Source organism: Pelobates fuscus, chromosome 2 (assembly GCF_036172605.1).
Source record: "Pelobates fuscus isolate aPelFus1 chromosome 2, aPelFus1.pri, whole genome shotgun sequence".
In the NCBI taxonomy this organism is placed as follows: domain Eukaryota; kingdom Metazoa; phylum Chordata; class Amphibia; order Anura; family Pelobatidae; genus Pelobates; species Pelobates fuscus.
In genome coordinates this window covers 50,905,392-50,933,047 of record NC_086318.1, presented here as the reverse complement: position 1 = coordinate 50,933,047, position 27,656 = coordinate 50,905,392, and the positions used below count along the sequence as shown (strand labels likewise).

The 27,656-nt window shown below is 39.1% G+C and overlaps 1 protein-coding gene across 1 annotated transcript in view; it reads right to left on the bottom strand.

Annotated features, from left to right (window-relative positions):
* The window catches only part of NBAS (NBAS subunit of NRZ tethering complex), a 676,063-nt gene that overhangs the window by 483,876 nt on the left and 164,531 nt on the right, over nucleotides 1-27,656 (bottom strand). Inside the window, exons 26-29 of the mRNA XM_063442147.1 lie at nucleotides 26,433-26,566; nucleotides 24,558-24,620; nucleotides 18,962-19,084; nucleotides 10,157-10,259 (exon numbers count right to left, since the gene is read on the bottom strand). Coding sequence (XP_063298217.1) covers nucleotides 10,157-10,259; nucleotides 18,962-19,084; nucleotides 24,558-24,620; nucleotides 26,433-26,566 — 423 coding nt within the window. The remainder of the gene's footprint in view (nucleotides 1-10,156; nucleotides 10,260-18,961; nucleotides 19,085-24,557; nucleotides 24,621-26,432; nucleotides 26,567-27,656) is intronic.

Here is a 27,656-nt window from a genome sequence, read left to right as displayed (position 1 = left end):
CAAATAAATATGGTGATTCGGTTCCACCATATGGCCATAGTTTGTTAAGGCCAACACTATGTCACAGTACACCAATATCGGTGGGTCCTAAACTAATTTTAACATGGGAGATTTACATGCTAACGTGCAATACTTACTTGCAGTTTAAACTGCTTCAAGAGACTCCTCAATTTAAGGTTTCCTCTAGTCACCTCCAAAGGGGCACCCATAGTGGTGTACACTGTTCCTTTAACTGTATATGTTTATGCTTAGAAATGCATGTTTTAGGTGTGCCCCAATTCCCATTTTTATCTGTGTAGATTTGAAATCCAGATCAGATTCCTATTAGGCTGAGCACCCCATCCACCCACTATGGGTGTCCCTTTGAAGGTGACCACGGGAAAGCTTAAATTAAGAAGTCTCTTGAATCAGTTTAAACTGCATGTAAGTATTTAAATTTAGCATGTAAATTTCCATTGTTAAAATTAGTGTGGGCCTGGGGTACTATGACGTAGTGGTGGGCTTAACACAATATGGCCATATGGTGGAACTGAATACCCATATTTATTTGCTAAGATCGGTGATTTTAAGAAGCCTTCTTAATTGTAAAACTGTGTTTTTGTTTGTGTGTGCGCCTATCAAGGTGTGTCAAAATCAGTTAGTCTGCCATTGAGAGTGTGTGTCTGATTACAAAAAGCCATGGGGCTTATAGATGGAGAGGTTGAGTAGTTGCCATAAAAATGTGCATGTCTGAACTTAACATTCGCAAAGGGGAAGGGTTACTAACATGACCATGTCAAACTGGGGGCCAACAAAAAAATGTCTGCACCAAGGTGTCAGTGACCGTAGGATTGGCCCAGCATTATGGGCATAGCCAGTGGCACTCTCATAAGCCTGCCCAATTCGTCCCAAATCGACATCTTATGGATGGGAGATAAGCAAATAACCAGGATTCAGTCAAGTCTGCATTTGTACCTGGAGAGGAAAAATGTCTAGTTTTTAGAAAAATATGATAATATATTTTTTTATTAGTTAAGATTCAATCACGCAAAAATAGATTTTCTTTTTATTTAATTGAAAAACGCTTCCTTGGTCCTTCTTTGCAACAAGTAAATTATATATATATTTTTTTTTTTTTTTGGTTAGAAAAATAGTATATTTTTTTTTCTTTTCCTATATAAAATTACTGGCATTTTATTACTGTAGAAAATTGACACATTTCAATTCTCTGTTGTAAGTCCCCTACGCCTTTTTCACAGAGATTCCTACAAAGCTATTCTAATTTGCTTTCAAAGCTTCTCCCAAGAGAAGATGAGATTGGCAAGTCATCTCCAACTAAATCTGTAAACTGTAATAAAAAGCTTCAAATAATTTGAAACTTTTAACAGATGTCAAGCTTTCTAAGTAAATTATGCCACTCGTAGGCTTGTTCAGGCTTTGTGCGTTTAGTTGATTAAAGTGTACATGCAAATAAACAGCATGCATCAACAGAAATTCAATTCCAGCATAATATCAGCATTTTGCAAATCGCTCTGGAAGGTTATTCTTAGGCACTGAACGTCAGGGATTGATGTAGTTTTAGTAAGTGATGGGGCTGTTACACCTGATCACAGAGCTTGGTGTGTGTACCGTTGTTCGCACAAACCCTGTACCACCACACCCCCCGAAGCTATGAGAAAACATTATGGAAACAATCCAATGATTAAAAAAAACAAAACAAAAAAACAATATATTTGACAGACCTTCTCGATAGCACATCTGTTGTTTGTATGCATCGCTTTCACAAGGCACGCTGCCAAATCGCCTGACATTTTGACTTGCCAATCTCACATAAGAAGACATAGTGTGAAATCTAAACAGATAGGAAGAGTAGCAGGGAAATGAATGGGAATAAACAAGCACCCTTGTTTATGGTGTCAGGAGGTTGATAGCATACACTCAGCGCTAAAGTATCAACAAAGTTATTTTCAGACACGTTCTCCGTGCTTTAATTTACAGATTTTAAAGTGAATTACTGCAAGTTTGTGTGACTGACACAAGCTTCATACCTACTCCCACCGGTAAATTAATTAAACCGATAACACTACACCTTCTCACCTGTGGTAATAACAAAACTCTGAATAATATATACATTGATTAAGTAGCAAGGATGCTAACATAAAACGTATTAAAAAGCAGGGAAGCTCCATCACGAGTTATCAACAGCTCTTCAATTTTCTTTCAACATTGCGCACTGATGCGTATATATTTATCCCACCGCAGTACAATTATATTTACCATTAGGGCAGAAGAAATTACTTCCCACGACCAATGGAAAGAGAAGTGAAGTAAGACCCAGGAAGCAGAATGAGGCAATACCTATTGTTGTGATATTCTAGAATAAGGGGTAGGCAATTTTCGTCTCTCCAGATGTTCTCAACTACATCTCCCTTGATGCTTTGCCAGCATTATGTCTGTAAGCGCGTTAAAGTTGATAGTTCACACTCAACAAACCAGGGCCGTGCACACACGCTAGACCTAGACGCCCTGACGGGAACTAGATGGGCGGCAGAGTGCAGTCAAACCGGGGGGACACGCAAAAATAACAATGGAAACCTGACCACGGTATTACTGAACAGGGACCTGCGAGTCCATCACTGATGTGGGCCTGCGTGCCCGAATGCCTACTTGTTTTGACGTACATATTCTGGCACACGTTGTGCCTCACTTACAATGTTCTCGAAGAGACCTGCGAGTCTCACTGTAAATGCCAAATATGTTTCAGTCACGATAAGCTTGGAGAGACCTGTGAGTCTCACTGTGAACATAAAATGATAATAATAATAAAAATATATTTACAAAAAAAAGTTGATAGTTCACAACATCTGGTGTGCCAAAGGTTGACTAGCCCTGTGGATCTAAATCCATATTACGAGTTTGTGCACAGAGTGGTCAAGGGCTGGACAGCCACTTCTTCTGATAGTTTGACCCCTCACTTTAAGTTTGAGCTTCTTGCATTTAATTACCTTAAGCGACGCTGGATGTCCTCACACCGTGCATGAGGATGTCCACCGTCTTCAAACCCCCCATAGGAAAGTATTGATTAAAGGCCTGATGCACATGCTGCGCTCGCAGGGAATGCGTATCGGTGCCCTATCGGCGCTGACGACGGATAAGGTTAAGACGGAGCCAGTGCAGAGGGACTTTGTTTTTAATTGAGGGGGCAGAGGGACACTCTTGTGTAGCTTTGTGTTCCTTTAAATAATTACTGTAAATAAATCCATATATTCAAATTTCTGTTGAGCAAAAAAAAAAAAGAAGCCAACTCTATTTCACTGTCACCCTCCAGAAAATTAGTATAGCCAGAAAATAAGCCAATGTGGAAACCACAGCAGAAGGTAAAAACTTTCCATGAACCATAATATAAGACCTAAATATACTGAACTCTAATTTATAATAATTTAGTTGCAAACATATATCAATACAATGTTCAGTATAAATAGAGTGCCGTTTCTCGGGAAGAAAGATTGCTGGAAAATGTGTTGGGCACATTACAAAACCAATGGTATGCCAGAGGAAAAATTGCTGGTAATACATAAATTTATATGAAGTTGATATTCTTAGCAAATCAGAGAAACTCATTTTCACATATTACAAATTGTTGGTGATGAATAGAATTGCTATAGACTCTCCATTTTGTCCCATGTTGAACATTATATTGAGCTGATTTTAAACATCTATGTTGATCGAGTGAGAAAGGTTAGTATAACGTACAGCCAATAGGAGATGGAATTTCTGCCTTACTTAACTCCCATTGGATGCTGCTGGAGATCTAATTCTAAAGGTGACATATAGATACGTACGGTTGTAAACAGAAAATGTGGGTTAAAAAATACCCTTCAAAAGTTAACATAGTCAACAAAAAACATTGGTCTTGCTAAAAAGTTTTAAAATAGTTGAGGAACTTGAATGAAGAATAATTTAGATATTAGATATGCAGTTGAAGTATGCAGCAAGACTTGAGGTCTTGGACCTTTATAATTGGAGCTAAAATTGGTCCGCATACAGATTGCAGAATTTAAAAATTGCAAGCTTCTATCATTTAATATATAAATTTGAACCTTTGATACATGAATCATGGATAAGCTACAAGAGCAGACTGATTATTGAAAAATTATCTATTGTGTTTTAAAAGACAAATTAGAAAAGGTTAATGAAGATTATGAGCATCACAGGGTTTATCATCGCGTTTTTGTGGCATCAATCATCAGAATATATAGTCTAAAAAAACAATCTTACACCAAGACAAAAAAAAGTTGTTTTTATAGCGTATAATTCCTAGGATGAAAGGGATACTATATGCATCAAAAAAACTTTAGCTTAATTATGTTAAATATTTTTTTTTCTTTTTGTGCAACCATAGCCAGACCTCCCCTGGCTGTGACTAATACAGCATGAATGAAAAACAAAAAGATTTACTTTTTTCAGATGTTAACTTTCTTTAGACATTTTAATATTTTGCTCTGTTAATTGATCTTTAATCACACAGGAGGTTCCTGCAAGTTCTAGCAAGCTCTTAACAGTGCAGAAGATCGGATATTCTAAATTAAAACAGACTGTGCAAAAATGGAAGTTTAAATATTAAATTTCACTTTCCAGGAAGTGTTTAGGAAGTGTTTAGGAAGGCTATGTAAGCCACAGTGGGTTTTCACTATATGGTCAGGAATACATGTTTGATCCTTTAAATGTTAGCCTCTCTTCCGCACTACTGCTGTTTTGGACTACTGCTTCCATAATGCACTTACAGCTATAATGATGGCAAAAGAACATTTGAAGTGCTGAAGGCTTCCTACCCATTCCAGTGAATAACCCTGTACAATAGACATGTGCAATTTGTTTCGGTCCGAATATGTATTCGGCCGAATTTTGGACAATTCGGACATGCGGGCACTTCCGAATGTCCGAATTGCCAAAGTGCCAAATTGCCGAGGTCCCGAAGTTCCGAAATTACCGAATTTCCGAAGTTGTCAAAGTGCCGAAGCACAGTATTGCTTAAGTACTAATATACTTACCCAGTGAAAGAAGAAGAATGTTACATTGTAAATAATTTTAAATAAAAAGTATACAAACAAAGCCAGGATTCAGCTGTAAGCATTTGCAACACTTACAACAATCAAGTAACATACATTCATATAAAATGTAAGTTACTTAGCCAGTCAATGTAATGACAGGAATGAATAAGTAGATAACTCCCTAATTCCCACGGTATTAGGGAGCTATCTACTAAAAGGCTGAAAGACCTAAATTGGTATTTCAGCCAAATTTACTAATACTAAGTAAAGATTACTTAGTATTAGTAAATTATGTCCGTACTCGCTATACCACGAGTAGGGGCATGTCTATTAAACAGTGAGCAGCCTGTGGCTGCTCAATGTAAAAAATAAAAAATAAGGTCCCCCCCTCCCGAGCCCCCAGGAGACAAGGGTGGGGGCCAGGGGGCCACCCCCTTATTAATATTTAGGGCCCCCACCCACTGCTCAGGGGTGGGGACCAGGGGGAGGACATTAGGTCCCCCCTTTATTAGTATTTAGGGCCCCCACCCACCGCTGAGGGGTGGGGGCCAGGGGGAGGACACTAGCCCCCCCCCATTACAATTTAAGGCCCCCACCCACCGCTCAGGGGTGGGGACCGCGGGGGGAGGACATAAGGTCCCCCCCCCTTATTAGTATTTAGGGCCCCCACCCACCGCTCAGGGGTGGGGGCCAGGGAGAGGACATTAGGTCCCTCCCTTATTTTACTGTAGGGCCCCCACCCACCGTTCAAGAGTGGGGGCCAGGGGGAAGGACATTAAGTCCCCCCCCCTATTCTCATTTAGGGCCCCCACCCGCCGCTCAGGGGTGGGGGCCAGGGGGGAGGACAATAGGTCCCCCGCCCCCATAATTTTATGTTAGGGCCCCCACCCGCCGCTCAGGGGTGGGGGTGGGGGGGTCCTTTTTTTCTTTTTTAAACAGTGAGCAGTCACAGGCACTGTTTACTAGACATGCCCCTACTCGCGGTATAGCGAATAGGGGCAAAATTTACTAATACTAAGTAATTTTTACTTAGTATTAGTAAATTTGCCTGAAATACCGTGGGAATTAGGGAGTTATCTACCAAGCGGCTACAAGAGAAGTCCAGAGGTGCCAAAGTCCCGAAATGGCGAAGTTCTGAAGTTGCTGAATTTCCGAAGTGTCGAAGTTCCAAAGTGCTGAAGTGCTGAAGTTCCGAAGTTGCCAAATTTCCGAAGTGTTGAAGTGCCGATGTGCCGAAGTTCCGAAGTCTTGAAGTGCCGAATTGCGCAAATTTCGAGTTTCGGAATGCCGAACCGAACCGAAAATGTTTCCCATGCACATGCCTACTGTACAGGTACTGCTTTAATTTGTGCCCTTTATAGTGATGTTTAGTTAATAGCAAAGTTTGTGACATTTGTATTAACATTCCATCAACAAAGACATAAACAACAGGAAGTTTAAGTCACCACCAATAGCCAAAATCTGGCAAAACTCAAATATAACAAAGAGATCATTTAAAACAGTAAAATAAAGAAGAGACAGAAAATCTCAAAGGCATTTGTACAACAGAGGGGAAAAATTTAAGCCGTTCGCATTTCAGGCTGTGAACTTGTCAAGTAATCCACCTCATTAGTGTTGACCGCTCACCCATTAATGTTAACAGTTCTATCGCCCGATGATTCTGCTTAGATATGACATTGGCTCCATTTGTCTGAAAGAATTTGAATCTTAAACTTATTCATTTTCTTGACATCTGCAATCTGCTCTACATAATGTCTTTAAACACGTTTACCATGTGAGGCTGGAAGAGAAAAGACTGCTTAGCAGCAAAACGCTTCGTAGGTAGAAGCAATTGCAAAAATATAACTTTAAAATAAAAATAATAGAGGACATTCATTTTGACATTAGTTTATTTTGTATAAAAAAACGTTACTCTGAATAAACACAGACACACACACAGACACAGACACAGACACACACTATTACTCATAGCCCCATACCCCTAAACCCCAGTTGTATCAAAACATTTTTGACTTAACCTGTATCAATAGCTCAGCCTCTCTGCTTTGGCTCAGGTAATGAAGAAGATGCCTTCTATATTAGCTGTAAAACTATGTTCAGTGATAAAAAATAAAAAAAAAATCCAACCCCTGCTGGGTCACACCATTTTAGGCTCCAGAACACTTGCAGTCCTACCCATCTGCTATGTCCAAGCTAATGCAGGAAGCCATTCGTTTTATTTATTTAAATATTTTACCAGGAAGGATACATTGAGATTTCTCTCGTTTTCAAGTATGTTCTGGGTTCATTCTTAGTCATGCCTGGACTTGCATTCAGGCAGTCTTTGCAAATGTGAAGTAGGCATGAGTCCAGGACTAGCTTGGGAAATCAGTCATGTGCACAGAGTCGAGGGGTCTTGGCCGCAAAACCACAACCAACCAGATAATATAGGTAAGTGTCTTTCAGCCAGCCTCAGTATTGAAAAGGTTTCACTTAGCAATAGAACACATGAGGGAGATAGAGATGTTATATTATGTACTCAACCTCTCCTCAAATACTAAAACAAAAATAAGGGCTGCCTGGAGAACTTAACCTCCACAATTGAATAGAGGAACAGTAATGGGAAAAATAATTTACACCCTCTTCGTATGCTTTTACATATCAGGACATAATATCAGGACAATTAATTTCCAGGGGCCCGGTTATCGCTTTAACAGTGCGACTGGGCCCCCTTTGATGACCTCACAGCTGGGAGGAAGTGACTGCCCTGGTCACTCCTCCCAGCTTACACCGGGAGCCACATGGGAGGAAGGAGAGGAGGGAGTCAGAGTGAGAACTCTGACTCCCATCAGGCTGAGCCAGCATTGAACCCTAGGAAGTCACCCTCCTGCATCTAAAAGGTTGGAAACAGGAGGGTGACAAAAATATTTTGTATATGTGTTTGTATGTGTGTCTGTATGAATGTGTGTATGTCTGTCTGTGTGTCTGTATGTATGTGTCTGTATATGTGTGTGTGTTTGTATGTATGTGTCTATATGTATGTATATATATGCGTGTGTGTGTGTATATATGTATGTGCGCCTGTATGTGTGTGTGTGTATGTGCGTGTCTGCATGTGTATCTGTTTGTCTGCATGTGTGAAGGGGGAACATATGGGAGGGGGAGGACAGTTTTAGGAAGGTGGCGGGGGAACGTATGGGAGGGGGGATAGAGTTGCGGGGGGAACGTATGGGAGTGGAAGGATAGACGTATGGGGGAATTGCGGGAGGGGGGTAGACATATGTGGGGGGGGAGCAGGGCACCTGGGCCCCGTGGTTTCTAGTTACGCCTCTGAGTACACCTTATAATTCAATAGCTTGTAGAACCACCTTTAGCAGCAATAATTTTAAGTAATAATTTTTTTAATGACCTTATCAGTCTCTCACATCACAGTGGAGAAATGTTGGACCACTCTTCTTTATAATACTGCTTCAGTTCATTGAGGTTTCCTGGCATTTTTTTTTGTACAGGCCTCTTAAGGTCCCACCACAGCATTTCAATCAAGTTGAGGTCTTTGACTGGGCCATTGCAACAACTTGAATATTTTTTTTAATAGACACATTCATGCTCTGTTTTTACTATCAGGCTTTACCTAAGGCTCATTCTATTTTATCCTGTGACATTTTTGCAGCAGTTGTACGAAATATTTTTTTCTAAGTTCAGTTGGCAATAAAAATATTGTGTATTGAAATTTCGTATACAGTTCAGTGCTTTTGTATAATACTTATGTTGGAATCTCTTCTTTATTTGCTCAAGTCCAGTGGATTTATTATAATGTGATAATGAAGGAAATTTTTACCTTGCTGCATCAACAGTTTGTTGTAGCTTAATGTAGTTGTTCTGGTGAGTATAAGTATTCCCTTCAAGCATTTTCATGTAAATACTGTTTTTTCAGTGACAATTTTCCTCATAGCAATACATTGATGCATTGACACAGCATTTGGCCTCGCCCCATCCCGCCTCCTTGCTGATCTTAGCCAATCCAATACTTTCCCTATTAGCTAAAAATCGGAAATTATGTCACCAAGGAGGTGGATTCGGGGCGGGGCCAGCTTCGAAGGCTAAGGGGGAAGGAAAGCCACCCAAATAGTGGTTTTAAAACTATAGGGTCACGAATACATGTTTGTTTAAGATGGACAGAAAAGTGTAAACTTCCATAAACTGTATGATTTCCTAATATTACAATATCTAACTCAGTCTATTGCGTACAAATAATAAACTCCCTAAACCTGCACCCCTGCCTCAAATATGCTTTCATGGCAACAACACTTGCACTTGTTGGTTGTAGTACTCACCTAGATTTGGTGGTTGTAGGACTCACAAATAAAGGCATTCATAATCTAGAGGGGGAACTTGAGGAAGAACTTGCTTCTGCCAGTCTAACTAAATTTGTAGTGGTCGGTCAATTAGCAAAACAAGTGGGATATTTTACTCTAGATTCTTCTTTGAATGTTAAGGACTTTTACTGATGTTACCAAAAATCCCTCAACCAAGAACACAATTCCTCCATCTACGAGCCAGCACTAGCACTGTGTTTTTCTCACTTGAATAATTAACGCATGTACCTAGCACGATCCATACTGCTAGCCTGTTTAAAGTCTCTGTATAATCTATACTACAGGAAATGTCCCACTTAAGCTTATACTCACATGGCTTCCAATCCTCAAGTCAGCAGTGTCAATATGTCTCAATTCCGACCCTATATTACTTTATAGCGGACACAGAGACTTCTCTTGAACCCATCGTTTCTTATAATATAAAATGTGCACCATTGTATGCCTAACACATGTTTATAAATGTTGAATTGACTGGCGAGCAACTGCTGTTGTGGCATTGCATGCCTATTTGTTTTTCCGCAAGCACAATAAAATAAAGAATTTATAAAAAAAAAATCCCTCCATTAATGCTTTTGGCTGTTCTTGTATAGCTTCTACCTGCTAGTGAAGTAAAACGCTGCTCAAGTTCTTTAGAATGAAAGAACAGCTAGCAGCAAACATCAATCTTAAGAGTACCTACCTACCTATAACCATCAGTAAATGTGGTATTTGTGCATTAGGAAGTAAGGCTGATTGTACAAAAGCTTGCATCACACCATGAGTCATTCTTACCTCATAGCAAGTGTCCGCGGTCAGGCACTTATAGACATTTTGCTGCATATCCAAGATGTCATTGAGCAGTCCCTTCCAGTGGCTCTCGCTGACTGGGGGTTGTCTAGAAGGAAAAACGTAAAGCAAGGAAATTATATTTCTTTAAAATAAAAAAATAAATAAAAAGCTGTAAAGAACGTTTCAGATATTCCTATGTCCTCTTATAGTTAATAAATATTCCTCATGAGTTGTTTCAAAGTAGCCACAATTATAAGACGATACAAGATCAAAGGCATAAGAATGAAATGTATCTATATAGTTATCTAGCCAATTTGTAACACGCGTGTAGATACAAAGCTCAGTTTTTTGTTGATGTTCTCAGACATTACCGTTTTAACGCAAACAGCACTCTGGTAAAAAAAAAAAAATGTAAAACAATATGGAGCTCACAGGTGATTATGCCCACTCTGGTACCATCCTCAAATAACATACATAATCACACAAGTTCTGCAGTATTCTCGCATGCAAGAGGACCACATGATGCTATACACATCAGATGATGGTGAGAGGCCAGCACATGTAGCTGATGTGTCCGTTGTCAGCCAAAGGAAGGATCTTTAGGTTAGTATACCTTTTCCAAAGCAAATAAGGTGTACATATAATAGTATAAAATATACATACACTCAAAAATATTCACCCAAGGCAAAATTCACTGAATGGCAAGTATAATAATAAGCATAAGTGAGTAGAAAAAATATTCAGTCACTACAATGGTATTTTCAACACAATGGTAAAGAGGGGATGGAGGTGAGAACATTGGACAATATAGGAGGAGAAAAGAAGGTGTGGTGGCAAGGTAAAATGAGAGAGAAAGAAAGTGAAAGAAAAAAGAAAAAAACAATGTAAAAAAAAATTTAAAATAAAAGAGTAGCCAAGGATTATCCACTTTAAATGTACCTAGATCAAATGATGACAGGTTTTAAAAACGAGAAAACTAGAAACAGAAGCCGGAGATTGAAGCTATCATTTCAATGGGTGAAATGTGAAAAATTGTAAGTCGTACCTGCATATGTAGGCAGATCACATTTTCAGCAATTTACTAAATGGTTTAATACTACTACTACTAATAATAATAGACATCTACAAGTGTTTTACTTCACAAATAACATTATTAACAATGTAATATATAAAACAGACAGAGAAACGGTGAAAGAAACATCTAAAATTGATTGTATAGAAGAGAAAGATGGCTTTATTAGATCACACAGACACACTCAGCAATACAAGAAAGATTGACAGGTCGATAAATAGCAAGAGAAATATATACCAGTCATATACAGTCGATAAACAAACAGATTAATATTAGGGAGAAAATCATTTCATATATGCGTTTTATTTCTATAAATTTCATTAGACCCCTGTTCTAGTGCATTTTTGAAAGAATAGAATTCTTGAAAATTCCCCCTCATCCACCAAGCACACAGTAGCCTATCTTCACGGAATTAAAGCATTGTGTGTAATAGAATTTTGTTCAAGTTCTCATTCCCCAAATGCCACAATGACTTACAGAATCAGACTCCACATATAAATTATTACTGCAAGTACCGACAAAGAGAAGGATCTCTTGACGATAGTCACATTTCTCAGCCCCCCCCACCCCCGTTCTCTGCTTCCATACACATTGCTCCTGTGACCCCAATGAGTTCAGGATCACTACACTTCATCAGGATCTTTCAGCATTGTGTTATACGTATTACCTCTGTGTGCAGAGCTTAGACACGTGTACTCCCATGACCTGGGATAAAATCTCGGCAACCTGGAAACATGATAAAAGAACCAATGCCACAAACACTAATTCACGCTTAGTACAGGTCAACAACACTTCAAACAAAAGTTCAAAAGAAATGATAACAAACAGATATCAATAACCATCAAAATCACACTGCTGAAAATTTACGGTGCGAAAAACATGGCTGGCTGTCACAAATCTCAAATGGCATATATGTAACATATATGTTACACATGAGCCTCGTATACAGTGATACTCTTATTTGAAGATGGGCTGTCACTTCCAGAGAGGTAACAGTACCTCATCCCTTCACCTCAGTAAAGGTTATTTCAGTTTTCAATGAGGTGAGTAAGTAAAAACCATACTTGCCTCCACTATAGGTATACCTTAAGTACAGTTTATCTGCCCTCAGGTGATGCCGCAGGTGTGCTCAGAGAAACGTGACATTATTGTTAGCATTCAGAGGTTAACTACTTTACACGTACGTTAAAATTCATAATAAACTAATGAGAGAGAAAAGGATGAGCACCATTTGTATAAACTTTTATTTGCCTATTTGCTCTCATACGCTTTAATAGAACGCTGTTGTGTAATTTTAAACCAAAGGTACTGATATAAAATAAAAGGTTAAAAGGACACTGCAAGTAACAGAACCACAGCCACTATTTTTATTTCTAAGGTATAATTTTGATGGCTACAAAGATTCCCAACATCAACCTTAAATTAAACTTGTAACTCTTTATTTGTGTAACAATAGTAAACAGCCATTGGAATGATGGACCTTACCCAGGCCAACAAACGCACTAATGTTAGAATAGCCAGACACTTCAATTTCATAGTTGAAAAACCTGGTTCCTCCCTTGTCTGTTTGAATATCCAGGGCCATCACTCTGATAGTTCGATCACCAGGGACATCACTCTGATTGTTGGATCGCCAGGGCCATCACTCTGATAGCTGGATCGCCATGGACAACACTCTGATAGTTGGATCGCCAGGGCCATCACTCTGATAGTTGGATCGCCAGGGTCATCACTCTGATAGTTGGATCGTCAGGGTCATCACTCTGATAGTTGGATCGCCAGGGCCATCACTCTGATAGTTGGATCGCCAGGGCCATCACTCTGATAGTTGGATCGCCAGGGCCATCACTCTGATAGTTGGATCGCCAGGGCCATCACTCTGATAGTTGGATCGCCAGGGCCATCACTCTGATAGTTGGATCGCCAGGGCCATCACTCTGATAGTTGGATCGCCAGGGCCATCACTCTGATAGTTGGATCGCCAGGGCCATCACTCTGATAGTTGGATCGCCAGGGCCATCACTCTGATAGTTGGATCGCCAGGGCCATCACTCTGATAGTTGGATCGCCAGGGCCATCACTCTGATAGTTGGATCGCCAGGGCCATCACTCTGATAGTTGGATCGCCAGGGCCATCACTCTGATAGTTGGATCGCCAGGGCCATCACTCTGATAGTTGGATCGCCAGGGCCATCACTCTGATAGTTGGATCGCCAGGGCCATCACTCTGATAGTTGGATCGCCAGGGCCATCACTCTGATAGTTGGATCGCCAGGGCCATCACTCTGATAGTTGGATCGCCAGGGCCATCACTCTGATAGTTGGATCGCCAGGGCCATCACTCTGATAGTTGGATCGCCAGGGCCATCACTCTGATAGTTGGATCGCCAGGGCCATCACTCTGATAGTTGGATCGCCAGGGCCATCACTCTGATAGTTGGATCGCCAGGGCCATCACTCTGATAGTTGGATCGCCAGGGCCATCACTCTGATAGTTGGATCGCCAGGGCCATCACTCTGATAGTTGGATCGCCAGGGCCATCACTCTGATAGTTGGATCGCCAGGGCCATCACTCTGATAGTTGGATTGCCAGGGACATCACTGATAGCTGGATCACCAGGGACATCACTGTCATAGTTGGATCACCAGGGCCATCACTCTGATAGTTGGATTGCCAGGGACATCACTGATAGCTGGATCACCAGGGATATAACTCTGATAGCTGGGGCCAATACTTGGATTATAGGACAGCCAGTGCAATCTCTCTGATAGTTGGATAGCGAGGACCATTACTCTTATAGATGAATAGCCAGACCTATCACTTTGATTATATAAATAGCATAGCTATCACTCTAAAGGTTGACTAGCCTCATCCCTTATTGTGATGAATGAGTAACCAGGTCCCTCAATCTGATCTTTAAAGAGCTAATTCACTCACAATTTTGGCTAAATAATAGAAAGGTTTCTACCTTCCCTAATTAGATCCATCACAAGAATATATGTACCATGTTCTCATGGAATCTAGCTAAAATTCTCTATTCCATGAAGAGGACTTATTATATTGAAGATATTGGCAAATCCATAGTGCCTCATAGAAACCAATTGTAAACCGTTTAGCATTATTATTACACAACTATAACCAGTAATGCTTTGAAAGTTGTATAAAGTTTTATATCCTTCCATAAAAATGGCATCTATTAGCATTCAGACTCTGTATTTATTATCTTTTCAGTACATTTTGTGATTAAAAGCTGCTTTCTTCCATTTATTGTTTTTCAGCCTAGTTTAAGAGTTGCTTCAAGATCTACTATATATTTAAGGCATATTGTTGTTGTAGATTAGAGTATTGATTGGAAACGGTAATTACCTGCTCAAATCTAACCATTATTTCAGTTTTATCTACAAAAATGTCCACGGCGCTGTTCCTATCCTTTCATTTTAAAGTTACATTCTTTCAGATGGACCCAAAGATACATATAGAGGAATGCTTGGGTTTCCAAAAAAGCAGTTTTGTATTATAAAAAAAATATTAAAAAAAACCTCACAAGCTCACGGTTTTGCTCCTAATTACAAACTTCTTAATGTGAAAATGTAGATTAAATGTGTGAACATATATTTAAGATTATATTTGATATATATTTTTCAGAATGTATAATTCCCATCTTCTTTATAGTTGATTTGCTTTCTTGCTATTTAAAGGAACACTCAAAGCACTAAACCACTCAGCAGTAATGCAGTTTAATTTGACCTAAAACACAACTAGAGTTACTCCCTCTCAAAACCATCAATTTTATAAAGTCTGCAAGTCAAGGGTCATCATGCATTGGTTTCAATGCTTCTTTATGACATTAGGGTGGTGGAGTACAGCAGTTGCCACGCATGCACCATGTGCCCCAATGTTTTTTTATGACAAGGATCTGAGTGTATAAAAGTCACCAGAATTAATAACTTGATCAGAGGGGGAACAGTTGCAGCGAGGAGACTGCCCTAGAATAAATGTACATTTTAAAGCTTGTTGTTTTTTTTTGTTTTTTCTTTTTCTTTTTAAATAGGGGGCTTGGTATGTTAAAAACAAAAATAATGCTCACGACAATACACAAGTTTGGGGAGGTAATACTTGGAGGAGACACAAATTTTTGAATGCATCCCACACTAGACTCCACATCCACAGCCAGGGTAGCAATGGCTACTGTAAGGAAGAGAGACTCTCTCGCCACCAACTAAGACACACGCTCTTACAATATGACTTTCTGGACGCATGGCGTGTACTACACCCCACTGCAACTGACTTTACGTACCACTCCATGGTACACAATACATACACACGGATAGACAGGTTTCTAACACGCACAACCTTTATGCCCAAGAGACAGAATGTGACCTTAGGATCAATAATGTGGTCAGACCATGCCCCCATTATTCTGGAATGGTATGGCAGGCTCACAAGCCAGTTATTAGGAGGATCCTTATAAAAGCAGCTAGCTACAAAAAAGCTAAGGACCAAACTATATACAGATACAATACAGGAACTCTCGGTCCTGACATATGGAAATAAGCACAACCCCTCACCCGCTACACAACATAAGAGCCCTGCAAGCTAAACTCAAAGAATTAGACCTCTCCAAAACGATGTATATGCTCCAAAAATGCAAACACAAATTCTTTGCGCATGGCAACAGAACGGGTGCCCAACTAGCAATACAATTGAAAGTCAGAAAGACGCACACCTACATTCCTCTTCCCAAGATCCTAAATCCCCAAGCTATTGTAGAGGAATTTGCCTCATATTATGGGTCTCTCTACAATCTAAAAGACGACCCAAAAGTAACCCAGCCATCGGTAGAAACTATAAAGGCATTACTAGACACTGGCTACATTACCCAAAACCTTTAAAAGGCAGGCAGTGGAGGAAGCTATTAAAAGCCTTCCGACTCATAAAGCCCTGGGACCTGACAGCTACTCTAACGCATATTATAGCACTTATGTAGAAATCTCTCCCCCTGGCTCACGGACCCGTTTAACAGCTGCTACAGCAGGGGAGCCATACCGAGAAATATGTTGATGGCACACATATCCACGCTGCCCAAGCTCAGCAAGTCGCCGACCTCTTGTCCCAACTGTTGCCCCATATCACTGCCCAAGTTGGCCAGTACTTCAAAACACAGATGTGAAACACTATGCAAAGCTCATGGCTGGCCGGTTGTCGGCAATTCTAGAGAGAGTCATCCACCCCGACCAATCTGGCTTCGTTAAAGGGCACCAGGGGTCTGACAACACCAGGAAAATTCTCAATATTATTTCTTACAGCTTACAAATTACCCAACTCATTTATTTTCCAATACTTATAAATGGAATGCATCATTTCCACACATACACAGCCAGGAGATACCACCCACAATACTAAATCCGCACACATCCAATTATTGTGCTGCTGGAGATCCCCCGGAAAACACAAGGCATTGTCCGTTTGCTATAAAACACTGATGGGTGTCGCGCCGGAGGTGCCTCTACCATTCTTTAAGTCATGGGTATTAGAAAACAAACTGACGCAAACGGAACCAGACTGGTTAGCCTCCATTACTGCTCTCAGGGGTATACCGCAGTGCTATTCACATGTGGAAGAGCACAAAAGTATAGTTTATAGGTGGTATTACACACACAGTAGACTTCACAGGATCTTTCCCATGGTGCCAGACACATGTTGGCACTGCGAAAAGATGACAGGCAAGATGACCCACATATGGTGGGAATGCCCAGTTATCAAGCCTCTGTGGGATACAGTAGGGGACCTGATCAAGACCATGGGCATCATGGACGAGCAGGTGAGAAGGACTACCTGCTTGCTCCTTCTTTTCCAATGTGTTTACACAAAAAACACAAATTGGTGACTGCAATCATCATACTAGCTCCTAGGAATTTGATAGCGGTCAACTGGAAAACAAAAACATGCCCCTCAACTCCTACAAAAAAATACAGCTCTACTATGTCTAGGAGCGAATGTCGCTCAGCTGTCCAGCGCAAACCAAAACTTTTGAAAGTGCATGGGGCTGTTGAGTGGAATATTATGAGGCACACATAGGCGAGACAACAAGCCTTTTGGCGAGATCACGCCGCAAAGGGAAAGCCTCCCCTGTGGGAGACTGGGTACGGGTAATGGGGGTCGGACGTTACCCAAACTCATATGAGCATGACCAAGGGATAACACTGCAGACTTGGGCGACAGACACAACTCCCACACAAATGACCATAGACGGACTCTAGTGGATGGACACACAGAAGATTGTGGTTAAGATTAGCTCTTCCCCTATCCCTCCTGATTTATTTTCTGTACCCCTTTCCCTCCCCTTTTCTGTTTTTTTCTGCTTCCTCATCGCAGGATTCATGCTCTGGTTATGCATAGGAAATTACTGTATATCTCAGAATGATCAAACATGTGAAACATAGAAACATAGAATGTGACGGCAGATAATAACCATTCAGCGCATCTAGTCTGCCCAATTTTCTAAATACTTTCATTAGTCCCTGGCCTTATCTTATAGTTAGGATAGCCTCATGCCTATCCCACGCATGCTTAAACTCCTTCACTGTGTTAACCTCTACCACTTCAGATGGAAGGCTATTCCATGCATCCACTACCCTCTCAGTAAAGTAATACTTCCTGATATTATTTTTAAACCTTTGCCCCTCTAATTTAAGACTATGTCCTCTTGTTGTGGTAGTTCTTCTTCTTTTAAATATAGTCTCCTCCTTTACTGTGTTGACTCCCTTGATGTATTTAAATGTTTCTATCATATCCCTCCTGTCTCGTCTTTCCTACAAGCTATACATGTTAAGATCCTTTAACCTTTCCTGGTAAGTTTTACCCTGCAATCCATGAACCAGTTTAGTAGCCCTTCTCTGAACTCTCTCTAAAGTGAATATCGACCGCTACTGCTCATGCTATTGTATCATTACGCATATGGTGTCTACACCTTTCAATTGTATTTAAGTATCCAAACCTGCAGTCAGTTCTTTCTATGTTAAAAACAAAGAAAACCTTTGACAAAAAAAAAATTAAAATAATGAACATACTAAAGTTAAAATGAGACATATTTGAAATTTCTATTGTGCTTTACATTTTTTGATTGCCCTCATCTTTTACTGAAACAGTAGTTGTTGTTTTTTATTTGGAGTTTCAGTCACATGTTTATTTTCTGTGTGCTGTTCTGTGCTACATTTTGTATTTAGGATGCATGACGGAACCTTGTTTGAATAAATAATTGCACTTTTCCTTTTTTATTTTGTTGTTGTTGAAAATCTGAGCTAACCAGCCATAACTATATCTTCAATCACTAAAAATGATTCAACGAACCAATACAATTTTGATTAACGGCCATGGGAGACATTCATTGGAGCCCCTAATAATTATTTTCCTGTGTTGCTTTCTTTAATTATATTTTGGCAGGGGAAAAGGAGAGCCTCAAGAGCTCAAAGATGCTCGTTACACCCGAAACTGCATTCCAATCATTTTCCTTGAAAATGCTTGATATGCTACTTCAGCAGAACAGCCAAAGAAAATTAGATTGTTTCGTCTTCACAAACGGAACATCGCATTTAATTGCAAGTGTCAGTAACTTACACTTCCAGCACCATATTTAGGAGATATTATGCATTAATGAAATTTAATTCAGTTAAATCACACAGGATTTTTTGTTAGATAAAAAAAATATTGTTAAAAAAAATTATTGACATTTACTTTCTGCCAGTATGCCTCGTAAGCCGGACAATTAGCTTCCTTGCCTCTTCAGGACTGGACTGCGTGTCCTTCACAAAGGATATCGGTTTCTGAAGTCCATGCTTCTCCAGGATCTCAGACACACTGACAATAAAATAATACATAAATATTAAGTCAAGAATGCAAAGTTATGGTGGGCAAAATCAAGTAAAAATGGGCACTATTCAACTCAACACATAATTTTCTTATCATAAAGATATAAAAATACATATTACATTTCCAACAGTTCACCCTCAGTCCTTTTCAACTCAACGAATAGGTCCATAACAATGATCCAGGCCTAAAATTTGCAAATACATCCAAAATATAAAACAATTCACAATTTCGTTATTAGCCTGGTCTGTACGCAGATGCCAGAGGTCAAGTTATGCAAGTGAAATTACCTTACACTGAAGAGTTCAGCAAGTAGTTTGGTCATAGAATTCTGCAGGCTATTAAGGTACACTTCCAATCTGAACTTTAAAATCCATGCATTTTTTTTATCTAACTAGTGTACAATATTTTACAACTGTTGGTGTCCCTATTTAATACATTTGTATGTATATGCACCATTAAGTTTTAGGGAGATAGAATGTTTGCCAAAATGTGTTACTCTGCCAAAAAAAAATGATCTACCGGTATATCCCCCTCTCAACCCCACCTACAGCTCGCCCCTACCTCTCTACAGAAAAGCCTGTCACTTGCTTCTCAAAATTCCCTTCATTTCCATCCACCTGTAGATTTATTCCTGCACCTTTATTTCCTTAAGCAACCAAGTCCAAAGTTTCACTATAACTACTTTAGAAATTCTTGGCAGCTTTCAATGTTGCTTCCAAGTCCTGTTCAACTCGGCATCTTTCTATTGATTAAATATTGAACTCAGCAGGAAAAAAAAAAAAAGGATGCTGGCAAATGCTGACTTCAAATTATGTTTTTTTTCTGAAAAGCTGCAAATGAGTCTACAATGTGAGCGAACTAAAGATTTAATGGCTAGAATATTGCAATATAATTTGCAGCTTAACTCAATAAACGGAGTTAAACAAAAAAAGGTTTAACATTCCACTCCAATGCAGAGAAAACTTAAAATGTGTTTGTGATTTTATCTGTCGGGACTATGACAGTGCTCTCTTTGCGCATTTTAATACAAGGCTGCTCTGCTATCTTTTAATTCAAAACAAGAAAAACGTGCATTTTTCGGAGTTGCTATTCAAACTCCTATCATACATCTATTTGCATCAGGTAAAGTTCTCTTTGGGCCTTGCCATGGAGTTTATATAACAGGGATATTTATGATTTGATACGGCTATGCCTGGCAGAGTTTATCGCTAAATCAAAAGCAGCAATGCTAAAATATTTCTTTTGCAAATAACAAGCCGGCAGCGACAATAAACAGAGCAGTGATGCCCATTTCTTTCCAATTTATTGTTCGTGTTTAAGTTTCTAGGCGTCTAAAAATTATTCGTAAAACTTTTGATGCTTGTCTGTTGCATTACAGAAAATGTCTTTGGATCTAAAGATTACAAATAGTCTGACGTGTGGAAAACAACAAACCCTCAAAATACATAATTTAGTTCAATTGCACATGAACTACTGCTTTTGAATCCAAGATTTTTTTGGAGCCACAGAAAGACTCAATACAATGTGGTCTATTCACTACAATAACAAGATGCTGTTACTTACTAACAATATGTTAAATTAATTATGTTAGATGAAATCTCTTATTAAAGGAAACGCTTGGGCACAATAACAACTTAATTAAAATGAAGTTGTTATGGTGCCAGGAGGTCCCCTAAGTCTCCTCTCCAGCGCTATCTCCTTCTGCCCCCTCCATGTCTGTTTTCTTAAAATCTTCTAAACGAAAGCCTGAGAGATCCACTAGGCAGGAGTGCTGCTGGTGAGCTTAGAACAGTCAGCTGAAACTCCTTTAATAATGTCTTAGGGATAGCTGCTAAACTTAAGAATTGTTGGCAATTTTACATTTTGGGCAAAATAGTCTAATTGGTAAAAAAAAAAATCCCCATCTAGGCTACTTTTCCTAAAACAAAAAATACAATTCCTGGTTCAGTTCTTGCCGGTTCCTTGTTTAATTGAATAACCTTAAAAGTGTTTAAACAGGAAATATACATTAACAGTACATTAATATCCAGGTAGATCCGAAGGTCTCATATATTTTACTAAATATTATTAACCATTATTTAGGATGAAAAAAAAATGAGTAAATAAACTTTAGAAACTTAAAGCAAAGCAATTTACATTTTGTTTAAAGGGACACTATAGTCACCTGAACAACTTTAGCTTAATGAAGCAGTTTTGGTGTATAGAACATGCCCCTGCAGCCTCACTGCTCAATCCTCTGCCATTCAGGAGTTAAATCCCTTTGTTTATGAACCCTAGTCACACCTCCCTGCATGTGACTTGCACAGCCTTCCATAAACACTTCCTGTAAAGAGAGCCCTATTTAGGCTTTCTTTATTGCAAGTTCTCTTTAATTAAGATTTCCCTATCCCCTGCTGATGATTTATACACTAAAACTGCTTTATTTAGTTAAAGTAATTTAGGTCACTATAGTGTTCCTTTAAATGTCTTAATCTAGTATGTTGCTGAAATGTAATATATGGAACTTTATCTGCAAAATTCTGACTCAATTTGGTGTAAACACAAACCATAACTTGCTTTGTAATACCTACCAAAATAAAATTACACAAGGGAAACCTAATGCAGCGACCAGGAGTAGGTTGAAGTAAAAATATTTTTTTTAAATTAAAAAAAGAAAGAAAGAAAATGAATCAATAAAAATGGTAGGTTCAGGGAGGAAGCATGGTCCTTATGGGACAACCACAAAAAATCCTCAGGGGTTGAGAACTGAGACCAATGAGTGAGTGATAACAGTGTCACATGGAGCGCTACCCCACCAATCATACCGGGAAGTGGACCCTATATAAGAAAACAGGTGCTTAGTCCTGAGCGTACAGCAACGTTGACCTCAAACGGAGGCGACTTAACTTGGAAGTGTGCGCTTCCTGTACCCACCCCCACCTGACATAGCCTAGGGGAGACGATGCATAGTCTAAGGACACACCCTGGCTTTGGCCTAGAACCAGAACATTAGCAACCCAGTAGACGAGCAACCCAGTGGACAACCAGGCGGCTCTTTGAACACTGAATATGTACTAAATATTTGGCTCAAGGCAAACCCAAAACCCCCTACACCCTACCCTCCCATCCCCCTACACTCTCCAGGTTTATAGTTGATAGGTTTATTGATAGTTAACAATTGGAAATTCGTACACACCGATACTAGACCGAAGACAATGGTGCACCAGATGGGAATCCTAGGGCACACCAGGAAGAAAATTGTCCAATGTGTATTTTAACATTATAAATGTTTCTGTCTGTTAAATGTACTATAAGCACTCATGTAACCAGTATATTTGTGCATACGACTTCCTACGCACTGTGTAATATATGTTCTATGTATGGTGTTCTTTGAAAATTGCAAATACAAAATTAAAATGGGAGGGAGGGGGGTGGGGCTTTATCCACTAAGCAGTTATATTTGATCGAGATAATAAATACTGCTACAGCCAAATGGACTAAAAGTCCAGATCGGTGGGGTTAGTCGATGTAAATATAAAAGAAGAGAATATGTTGCAAAATATTGTAACAGTGATACAGTGTGAGCAACAATGTATCAGCAGGTTGAGTCTGATACTATATTATTTCAGCGTAATCGGAGGTCTCCTGTCTGTTTGTGTAGCAGGATCCCTTGTATCTAGTGGCACATCCTGCTGTGGCACATCTGGTTGCTCACACTGTATCACTGTTACTATATTTTGCAACATATATTATCTTCTTTTATACGGACGTGGACTAACCCCATCTATCTGGACTTTTAGCAGTATTTATCTATCAAATATAACTGCGTAGTGGATAAACCCCCTTTCTTTTTTTTTATATTTTTACTTCAATCTACTCCTGGCCGCTGCATTAGGTTTCGCTCGTGTATTTGTATTTGCTATTCCCAAATTTGGGTGTGAGCTTTTATATTTACCATTTGCAGTGGGTAATTTTATATTTATTTCTTGTCCATTGTGCCTTCTCATAATCCCATACTCTCTGTCTACCAGGAGGGTATATTTATTGTATCCTCTAGGTTTTCATTACCTTTTATCTGTCCTACCAAAATAAGGCAATTCGGAAACTAACAACTAAATTGACAATTCTTTATTTTGGGCTCAATTTTTCAACTCACCATAATTTATTATTTAGTGAGTCAACCCTAAAGGATATTGAAGGCTAGATGACAGCTAAAATGACAAATAGAGCAAAAATGTCATGTACCCAGTAAAATATTGCATGTTATTTATGAAGCTGCTTTTTAGCAATGCTATAAATATAGCGCTAACACATGTGATCACACGGAGTTGAGCAGCGTCTAAGGTAAGCAGCTCATCAAACTCAATAGTAAAGAAAAAATATATAATTCCATGGAACAAGCCCACCCTGGGATTTACTCACTGTATAACAAAGCTCCACAACAATAATACTCGCAGTAATGTATCTTTAAACTACTATAAATTTATTTAGAAATCACTCTGTACATATGATACATTGTTCTTGTTCCAAGTTACATTTTAGCTGTATAAATTGTTAATAGCAAGTCAACTTAAATTTCTCAGCACAGCCCTGACCTTCGCCACATCCCCCGTTACACGTCTACAAATAAATCTTCCCTCTTTGTCCAATTACTATTGGGGCTCTAGAATTCCCAGTAAAAAAATCTTACATTAAATCCAAAATCCTAAATTACATTTTATCGATAAATGTTGAAATGATTGTGAATGTATCGATTTTAATTTAATCATCTTTAAAATATGAACCTTCCCCCTCTGCTAATCAGCCTTGGTATAAGACCTGTATGTCAGCTACAAATAGGTTCTAAGCCAAGAACTAAGATACAGGAAGAGTCAGAGATCCCTCCCAAAGGCAGCTCTCCTGCTCCTTGTCACTGTGCTGCTATCCCTTAAAGAATGTCTGATACATGCAGGTGGTCACATATGTGATGGCAGTAAAGTGTGCATGTGGATGTCATTAAGAAGGATTGCCCTGCTTGGGGAAGAATCACAGCAAATCATAGCAGAATTGAACGGTGAATGGTACAATGATGTAACACCAAAGGATCCTCAGAGAATGACGGTGCTAGAGCAAGTGGCAGCAGGTAATTGAGATTATAACAGCTCCCAAAGTCAATACATGTATCAATAATTACTATGACAAATTATATATTTAATGAGTTATGAGCTGTTATCTGTTAACATGAACCTGACATGATGGTTTCCCTTTAAAAAAAGTTTCTGAAAAACTTTGGATTTATGGACATCAGAGGAATCAAGTGTTGGATGCTAATACAGTAAAACAAGAGCATAAAATACTTATATCAAAGAAAAGATTTAGGGAGTGTTTTGCAAAATGAGACGATAATACAGAATAGAGGTTTTATTTTTCTTGTTTTGTTTTAACTCACTGAACATGACAGCACTGATATCCAGATACAAAACAATGATAAAATGCATTTTACCTGAGGATTTGTTCCAGCTGATCTACCTTGTCATGCAAAGATTTACTTATGTCCGTTTCGGAGCTGGGAACGGAAAAGAAGAAAGGATGTTTGCAAACATTTGATTGTTTTAAAAAATAAAAAAAAACAATTTCTGGCTATTATTAATATGGCATTTCTGAGCAGCACAAACAGTAAAGTCTCTCAAAACAAGTTTTGGTTAGAGACCTCATTTTTTCTTTAATATTCTTGTTTCCACAGTAACATCTCCAGCAAAACTCTGGAGTGATTCCACTCTACTATTTTTTTCCCAAAGAAAGGAATATGTACAGAAGTGAAATAAAATTGTTGCTGTTCTAATGTCAGCCAGGAAGACAGATGTGGTCATCAAAGCTGTATTTCGCTACTTGGCATAACATAGGTCAGCCAGTATCTTGGTGTTATACAGTATCTCCCACTAACAGATATTCTCTTTCAGGTATAGTTATAAATGCTGATAAAATGTAAAGTACTGATTAATGTCGACACATATTTAAGTGTTAAACTATGAACTTTTTGCCCTCTTTTTCGGAATACCACAACTGACTTATGCACCACTAACATAACTCAGCTTATTGTCCCCAACCACAAATAAAAACCTGGGCCTGTAGGTGTGGGAGGGGTTATTCCAGCCTACAAATACACAGGCTGCCCCTTCCTCTGGGCTGAGACTGTCTGGTTCAGCCCACCCACCACTTCCTTTATCAAGTAATTTAAATTAGTGGGCCCTCTTTTTATAGGCCTATCCGAATGTTGGTTTTGACACCGACACACACACCGACCGACACACACACACACACACACACAGTGATAACCCCTGCATAGAAAAAACGATACACAAACTGTCAAATTACTAAACCAGGATACAGTTAGCTTTCTCCAATGTCCAAATACAACACAAAGTCTAGACCAGGATTAGGTAACCTTAAGCCTATCCCTTTAATCTAGAGCTACATCTGGTATATTTGGAATCTCTACTTCCTGGACACTAGTAGTGCTTTGACATATTTGTAGTTTGAGAAACATTGGCTACAAGTTTGTGCACAAAATTCAAATGAAGTGATTTATTGGTACCTATTTAGACTCCATTAACCTTATGTGGGGTGCACATTCAGTCAACCCATGGAATTATGCTAAAACTGTTCCAAATATATTTGAGTTAAAATCAAGAGGAACTTGTCTGTCCTGAAAGTATCCAGTCATGTAATATGAAAAATATGAAAAATATACATTTATTTTAATAAATTAAGATACAAGATACAATAAATATTGTATATCAGACAATGACCTCTCAGTCCCCTTCAAAGTAGGCACCTTGGGACTTCACACAGATCTCTTAGCGTCTCTTCCAACACCTTACAAAATCAGTGATTTAATTTTGCTAAAAGCCAGAAGTCGCAGGATGCCATATCTTTCAACAGATTCTCGACAATTTTCTGAAACGTTTGTGCTACATTTTTATTTGTGCTTGAGCCATTGCGTCGTCCCCGAAAGCCTTCTGAATCATCTGAATAGTTTCCGCGGAGAAATGCTCAAGCTTAAAGCAAAATTAGGTGCAGATTCGTTGCTCTCTACTTGCTCAGTCATTTTGAATGCGATGGCCACAAAGTACACATGCTCACTCAACGGCATCTAGCTCCCCTCACTGGCTAGTACAGTCAAGTCGTCATTGTTCATGCATGCGCATCCCAGTCCACTCTCCTTGGCTGCCAGGTTACATCAATGTCGCGCAAACCATTCTTGTTATATTAACAATGGCTGGACTTTTTCCAGACAGACCTCGTAAAACATCACAGAGGACTAACTAAGTGGTTTACAAGTATTAGAATGTTTCTAAGGCAGAATTTGGCTACTTACCCATAACCTCTCTGTGGCAGACACTCAAGAATGTCATAACATAAGGAGAGCTGATCGTCACGCTCACAGGTGTAAATACATTCCAATGCGATAATCATCAGCTGGTCTTGATTTCGAATAAGTTTTGGTTGACACTTGGAGGAATAAGAAATACAAATTATAATACATAAACACAAGAAATAAATATGAAGCAAACAGAGAGTTATACCAAGCCGCTTTTGAATTCACGTTCTGCTTTGGAGCAAAACGAGTCAAATAATTAATCAGAGATTAAAACAGTTCAGAAAAGCTTTTAATCTTTGGAACTATAATAATTCACATGAAATATGATTTATTGCAACAACAGCTGCCGTACAACCTAATTTATAACTTCAACATTCTGTCAGAGTTTAATTATTCGAGGCTGGAGCTGTGCTGAACAATAGAATGGACAGAGAAATCAGTAACATTACACTATGTCCTCTCAAATGGTGAGTAAAAGGTTCCTCATAGACCATGTCATATTATACTGTTAATGCACAGAAGGCTCATTAAATAAGGGGGGTGGGGGGGGCACAGACTAGACAGTGATCACTGTCTCACACATGTGTACTACATTTGCACATTTTGTACCAACTCTGTTCAATTCAACACAAATGAACAGGGACGAGTGACATTTTCTTACCTAGAACATCATAAAAACCTATTGTTACAGTTGATCCCACTGAGTTCTGCAGGATTCCGAGAGCATACTGTTAGGATTGTGTATAAATACAAACTGTTCCCTTGCAGGAACTTTTCAACCATCTCTTCTAATGCAGCATTGTCACATGATTTTTTTTAATTTCATTAATATTTTTTTTACCCTGTTTTTAAGTTTTTGAAATTCACCTATTTGTTTTTTTGTTTTTGTTTTTTTTGGAAACATAAGAAAAAGTGTAAAATATGGCATTGGTGGAGCTTGAAGAAATACTTCTTACTTTTTTTTTATGACTACTAATTGGCTTAGAGTGCCATTTTTATTAAATCTATTCAGATACATCGTTCGATTACAGCACCTTTACTCCTAAAGCGGAAACATTTATCCAGTTGCTGACAACAGGATGAAAGCTCTCAGAGTTTCTACAGTCAGAGCGCATGGCATGCAAGATGTCAACAGGTGAAAACGTCCTGGTTTGTATAGGTGCCATCTTTACATACAATGACGTACCCAAATAAAATAGCATTTCCATTACACGTTTACAT